We start from the raw sequence: 7,684 nt of genomic DNA on the forward strand, positions 1-7,684 counted from the left end.
AATTTAGCAATAGAATTCATAAAAAGAAACACGCCGAGTATGCAGATTTTAACGGAGTTTTAAACCTTGTTCATTTGAACGGGTTAGGTATTGAGCAATTCCACTATTATAATTTTATAAATTTATTATCTAAATATTTTCATATATTTTATTATCATATTTTTTAATTGAGTTTTTATGTGAAAATTTAGAAAAAAACGGGTTTATAGAGTAAAAGTTGTCTTAAAATAATGCCATTATAATATTTTAATATTAAAATCTATAAAATATATTTCTAATAACTTGAATTTGTTATTATTAAATCATTATTTTTCTAAAACTAGGTTATATATGTAGTTCAAGAGAGCTCTTGATGAATCAGTGTTGTTCTAGGATCTAGATGATATATTTAGGTATTTAATTGAATTTCTTTTTATGGCAAATTAAGTTTTTCTTTTGTGAATAGAGTTCTAGAGAATCCCTTTGAGAGCAAAGACTATTTAACCAAGATAGAAAGAGTTAATTTTAATTTATTTCTATATGAATGGTGTTTTGATTAGTTGGTGTTGTGGTAATTGATTTTGATTGTTAAATCATATTTAGTGTGATTGACTTGGTGTGTGTAAAGTGTTTAAATATGAATTATGTGATACGTGTAGAACTTGGTTGGCATTGAGATGCAAAATATTGCTTAAGATGTCAAATTGGTATATCTATTTGATATTTGGTTAAATTGATTGAATTTGATATGTTGGTGTGTTGAATGAAGCATGAGATGAATTGTTTGAGTGTTCAGATTTATGTGTTTGTATTATGCAAACTTATTGAATAAGTTTTTTTCTCATTGAGCGACGAACGAAATTGAGTTTGATAGATAATCTTTTTCGAAAGTGATGAAATGTTCATTCTCTTGTTTTGCTTTTTTTTTTTATGTTTCAAAATCTTTTCTTCTTAATATAAATATTTTTTTAATACCTTCTATTCAATGTGAGAGTGAGAAGGGTGGTGGTGGTGACTCTCTTTATTGGTAGAGAGTGTAGTGTTTCTAGGATAGTGTCTCTATAAAAAATAGGTTTCGGTAATGAACCAAAACCTAAAATTTTATATTTATTTACCTTGTCTGAATATGTTTTGGTTAAAGAATCTAAATAAATTTTCTAAAATAACTAATGTCAAAGCCTATAAATGCGGATATCTTTATACATGTATCTGCATATAATTCTATTTACAAGATTTAACATTAACTTCGTGTTGTTTTTATAGTGTATAGATCATATTTTACAATATACCTACATATAACTTTATAATATAATATAACTTAAAACTATTATTGTAAATTTTAATCATATAATAATACCTTTTTACTACACAATACTAATAAATAATTTATTAAATTTAAAAATTAACTAAAACAAATTAATTTTCAAAGTATAATTAAAAAAAAATAAACTCGTATATGCACATATTTATCTCTTATGATTACATGAGAAGAGGAGTGACATAAGAAATAATATTATTATTGTTATTATTATTATTTATTACGTATTATACTTTTTATAATTCGTTATTTTAACCTAATAAATCAATATTAAAATCATATTATTTATTTTTAATTAATTTCTTTATAAAAATGTCCGTTATTAATTATTTTTTTATATGATCAAACTCTTTATTTAAATATTATATTTTTAATTATATATAATTATAACTTTTAAATATAATTATTTAAATAATTTTTTTTCAAAAATAATAATTATACTAATTTTTTAATACAAATATAAAATAAAACAAAAGAATATAAGACTGTGTATACACAAGTCAAAAACTAATTTAGTTAACAAAAAGAAATTGACATGTAGAAATTCAATTGAAAAAATTTCTATTTTTGAAAATTTGATGGACGATAAATTTACGTGAAAGTTTGAAAAGAATTTACAAAGGATTCGAAATAATTTAATTAAGCTCGTTTACAAAAGTATAATGGGATAAAATAATTATTATGTTATTTAGTTAATACAAAATTTTACATATAAAGACAATTGAAACATTTTATATTTTTAAAAATTTAATGAACCATAATTAAATTGGAAATAGTTTAATTAAGCTCTTTTATAAAATTTGACAGTAGATATATAAAAATATACAAGATGTCCTTAAAAAGTTGAAATTATTTTACCATAAATTTTGTGTAAAATTGAAGAAATTAACAATAAAATTCGTGAAAAAAATTGATGTTAAAGTTAGAACAGAAAAAAAAAAGTCTGAACAGTAATACGCAGGAACAGGAATTCATTTACCTCTTGCCCGTAATTGTTTTTCTAATTTAATGGTTGAGTTGTTGTTGAGTGAGCTCAGCCTTCACCAACAGAAGCACAGAAACAAAAGATTACTGCACGAATAAAGTCAAAAAGTCTGAATGGTTTTCACTCTGATCAATCTGTGAAGGTAGTGTTCAATTTCTCTTTCATCGCTATAGTTAATTCAATTGCAGATCTCGAAAGATTCGATTTTGTGTGTAATAACGGAATCAGATAAAATCAATCTTCATTGGAATTTTAGGAATCGAGGAAGGAAGGAAGCGTGAGGGTTAGGGTAAGGCTAAGGGTTGAGAAGGCATAGAAAAAGTCAATTCAAATGCCGGAAGAGGATTTGGTTGACATCAAGTTTAGGTTGTACGATGGCTCCGATATCGGACCCTTCAGGTACTCATCCGCCGCCACTGTCGATATGCTTAAGCAGAGGATTGTCTCCGATTGGCCCAAAGGTCTCTGTCTTGCTCTCTCTTCACTTGCCTCTACTGTAATCTTAAGATCATTCCATAATCTTATTTTATTTTCTAGTTTGCTTGATATAATTGAGTATCATTGACAAAATTACTATTCTTTTGTACAATACTGATAATAGAAGCATTACATTAGAAATTTATGGTAAAATTCTTAGCAAGGAAAATGTGGGCTCTTTCTGTTCGATTCAAATTGAAGTTTGGTGACATTTCTTAACTAAAGAGTGGTATTTAAACATTATAACTCTAATTTAGGTAGGGGCTTTTACATATGTTAGCCTTGTGAGTTTTGTTTTGTTATATTGATTATTCACGGATTTGAGTCCTTTTTTTACAACTAATTGAAAATAGGGTATGACAGGTTCTCTCTCGTTCTTTCATTTTATCTGTTGCCCTTCCCCCCTTGTGTAGGTAAAACGATCGTACCAAAGTCAGCTAATGAAGTGAAATTGATTAATTCTGGTCAAATCTTGGAAAACAACAAGACTGTTGGTCAATGTAAAGTACTATTTGGTGAGATTGCAGGAAGTATTATAATAATGCATGTTGTTGTACAGCCATCTCTCGCAAAAACTAAAGCTGGTAAGTTCCATGAACTTCTTATCTTAGGGAATACATAAAATTTTCAGTTAGTTTTTCTTAAGCTGTTTCAATATGTTACTTGGTATGAAAATTAAGTAGAGCACGTATCAGAACCAATTCCACGAGTTTGCAGCTGGATCTGCATGATAGATGACATGGTTTACTAATACTCTTATGGAACACCTCGGTCTCCTTTATCCGAAATAAATGATGTAGAACTGAGGGACCCTAGTAGATTAATTAGGTTAGCCAGCTTTTTCCATTAGATTAATTTTCTTAAATCCCCAATTTGATCACTGAACTGGTGAAAACACTTGTTTTATTGGATCAACAATAACTAAACTGTGGTTAAATTGGTGACACTTATATATTGTTAATTATATACAATATATTTAGTAATAAACTTACGATAATACCACAATAAATCAAGTTAGAGAAAATTTAAAATTACCTTAAAATTATTATATTGTGTGTCCTGATAATTTCCATCTATTGGTGAACCTGATATGCATTGTAATTTGACTTTAGGCATTTATTTGATTAAAAAAATATGAATTAACAAGAAATGTGTTATATACAACAAAAAGTAAACGGGTTCGCCATTAGTGGTTTTTGCAATAATTTTGTGCATCAAATTATAGAATTTCATTGCTTTGATTAGTTGAATAAACACCGTAAATGTTATTGAAAAGTGAAAATCAAAAGCTATATCGGGATAGTAGTTGATCATCTTTTGATTTTTTTTCCCAAACACAATTAACTTTTTGTGTTGAGCACCAACAGTCTTTGGTCCGGTTAGCACCATCTAATGTTAAGAGAGATTCTTGTGCTCACTTAGTCAATTTATAGACTATACTAATAAGTAATTGAACATGTATTCATTTCAAATGTGAAATTACTGTTTGGAACGACATTTTTTTTTACAATAATTTAACATAAACTTGTGTGTTATTTATCTTTAGTCTGAACAAGTTGCCTAGATTCAACTTGTATAATCGGTATTAGCAGTGAAATATTGTATTTTTGTCTCTTAATTGAGAATTTGATTCTCCCCTGTTTGGTTCATGTGGTAAAGGAAATAGGTATGCTTCTTTTTTTAGGTTCAAAATATAAAATGGTAGTGAAGTATAACTAAACATGTGAAAGTGCGGAATCTGATGTTCTTCAGTGTTATATTCCTATTTTATGTGCGGCACAGGCCTCCACATTCGATGTATAAATAGTAACTGTATTGCTTCGTAAGCTGTGCAGTTTATCATCCATGATCACATGTGGAGGTTTCATTGTCGGTTTGATTGTCAATCCATGTATCTTACCATTACTGCATTACTTCGTTTGGGGAAGGTAACTCTTAAGCAGGACTTGTTTTGAATAATATAACACCTCATACCCCCTAAGACATGTACAACACAATGTTAGTTAGTATTGCTCTGTTTTAGGGTGCATCAATTGTCCTGTGACGGAATTGGATGTGTTAAGTCACAATCGAATTGTGACATTCAAGTTGTTATGTTCTTAACTAGAAAGAGTTGTGTCTTGATTATTAGCTATTACTTTTAGTTTAGTGATAAGTGTTATAACAATTGGTACAATGTATAATTTGATTCTTATTGGAACAATTGTTTAGTAAAAGATTGTTGCGAGTTACACAATTATCCCGAGTTACACAATTATCCCGAGTTACACAATTATCCCGTAACATGGGTCAAGTAGGTTAAGTCACAATCTGACTGTTCGATTTCTGGTTGAACATTGCTTAGGGAGAGATTGTTAGAGGGATGCATCAATTATCCCATGACAGAAGTGGGTCAAGTCACGGAACAATCAGCTATAGCGGCCTAGTGAACATGTTCTGCCATTACGTGTTCAATTTAAATATTTTTTTCTTCTTTTTAGATTGTCGAAGCGAATATTTCCATCGAACAAGATAATTTTTTCTAATGAAAAATAATTATTTTTAAACATTTAGAAAAGTGAGCTTAAACATAATGTAAAATGTTAAAAATAGTTTCTTAGTATTGTTTTCCCTGGGTCGTTATCATTAAAAATTGTCAAGTTTAATAAATTGTTTTAAAAAAGATGAATATTATTTTCTTGATGATACAGTTCTTTGTTTTTGGGTAAAGACGCGGTGCTTACCGTGTAAAATAGTGAACAATTTTACATTTAGTGTGAAGCTTATTATTAGAAAAAAGATGAACGTACAAATCTTGATTACCATAGATTCTGTCATTTTACTTGTGTGTGGTTGGTGTCGGTGGTCTTGTATTTCAGAGATTCTTTAGATTACAAGACACTTGGGATTCAAACATAAGGATCCCTCTTTCTTCACCTCCGCAATTTTGCTGTATTACCTCTCGTTCATTCGGAAATAGGTTTTTTAGAATACAAATTTTGCACTCACTAAAGCATACTAATAGGCTTTTTGGAATGTATTGTTTACACTCCATAAAGTATATTCCAGAATTAGTGGGAAGTGTCACAAAAAAACGTGGAGGAAGAAATATCCGAAATACAAGGTGGTGGTTCCCGAGCTGTAATTGTATTTTATCTGGTAGAGGGTATTATGATACAATAATATAGTAATAATTGTTTAAGGAGATACCTAGGTTAGACAGCAGGTGAAGAGTCGACCCAGACATCGAAGCATATTTCCACCTTTGAAGTTTTTTTGCACCAGTTACTCTGTACCTTTTGTTTGAAAGTTGAATAAACAATACAGTTTGATATTTCCATTTCTGCTCCTATTTTAACAGAAAAGAAGGTGGATGATTCACCCAAGAAGGCTGTCTGTTCTTGTTCTATATTATGAAGACGGTTTGTGAGTTGGATTAGCGTAACCTCCTTGGAGATCAAGAGTTTCTTATATGTGAAAGTGTTATTTTAATATAGATTCCCAAACATGATTTTCTTAAAATTGAAAATACTTGTTTATATAAGAAACTTTTAATAATTTAAAGGAATCCATGTTTCTGGAATACATATTAAAATAATACTTTTGTTAATATGAGAAACTTTAGTGAAAGCTGTCCTTGTATATACCCTTATCGATCATCAATGGCATGAATTGTAGAAATCATCTCTGCCGGAACAGACTCCTTTTTCAGTGTCCTTTGTGTAAAGTACTTATATATTAAGGTTGCGTTTGGAATGAATAATTTAGAATTGTAAAGAAATTTAGATTTTAAGAGAGTCTCGATTGCTTCAAGTGAAATTTCTGTATTTTTACATTTTCTTGTTTATATGAACAAATTATTTCGTTTTCCATATTAAAGTTGTGTTTGGGCAAGTCATTTAAATGCTTTCATTTCTCAAGAAAATATATTTGAATAAAAAATAGATTTCTCTTTTTAAAATATTTAATTCATGATAAAATAATTAACTTTCCTTTTTAACACATTATATTATTCGAATGAGGGTTTTTTTGTAATGATTTTTTTGGTTTTGATATTTATTTCTCTAATTGTATTTTCTATTCACAACAAAGGGTTATGTGGTAGTAACTAATATATAATTTGTGCCTTTCATGTTAAAATGACCTAGATGTAGAGGTAGAAATCCAAATCCTACAAAACCAAAACTTCCAAGTATTCGACTAAACAAAGTATATCATATAATAATATAGACTTTTAACTATGCTTCTAACAATCCCAAAATTGTATAAAAACTACTACAAAACAGACTCGTGAGTTTACTTGATGCCCATTTCCTATTTGTCTTGTGAATTTCTTCTTCTGTGTGCGACTCTTGTGCAGCATATTCCACTACACCCACAAAAGGAAATAAAAAAAATTAAACATTTCTCAATCCTTTTAATGACTAATAGACTTAAAACTAGCATAGAAAAAGGAGCTGGTAATTATAGAACATCCTAATAGTGTAAAGATAACTTAAAGCAAATTGCAGAATGTCAATGTAAATAACAATTGTAAATCACCATCAAACGTCATTCCACAAGGGGTTTAGCTTAAATACATAAATCATATGTTGATCTCCACGTTTTCTTTATAATAAATTGAGCAAAGAAAACTACACTACATTTCTTTGATATATCCCAACATATATAGCATAACATTAATAGGCATTACCAATACATACAACAATACGTGAATAGAAGGAACACCAAATAATATAGAAGGCAATACATTCTTTTTTCAAAAATATTTTAGGCATGTAAATAGAAATACCAAAATTGGAAAATAATTGTGTAGAGGAGAATGCAAAACATTCTATATCCTTATCAAATTTGACTACTAGCATAATTTATGATGAAGCTCACTTTGTTTGTCCTAAATTTGAAACTCGTAATCGCATTTTATCATTACTAATATCATCTTATAA

The 7,684-nt window shown here is 28.7% G+C and overlaps 1 protein-coding gene across 1 annotated transcript; it reads left to right on the top strand.

Moving 5' to 3' along the window:
* The first annotated feature begins 2,269 nt into the window (after nucleotides 1–2,269).
* Nucleotides 2,270–6,551, top strand: LOC108335775 (membrane-anchored ubiquitin-fold protein 3). The gene is made up of 4 exons (XM_017571962.2): nucleotides 2,270–2,424; nucleotides 2,539–2,743; nucleotides 3,173–3,343; nucleotides 6,100–6,551. Exons 2-4 carry the CDS (start codon nucleotides 2,614–2,616, stop codon nucleotides 6,153–6,155), a joined length of 357 nt encoding a protein of 118 aa, XP_017427451.1. The 5' UTR covers nucleotides 2,270–2,424; nucleotides 2,539–2,613; the 3' UTR covers nucleotides 6,156–6,551.
* Nucleotides 6,552–7,684: the final 1,133 nt, after the last annotated feature.

This window comes from Vigna angularis, chromosome 1, assembly GCF_016808095.1.
Source record: "Vigna angularis cultivar LongXiaoDou No.4 chromosome 1, ASM1680809v1, whole genome shotgun sequence".
Lineage (NCBI taxonomy): Eukaryota > Viridiplantae > Streptophyta > Magnoliopsida > Fabales > Fabaceae > Vigna > Vigna angularis.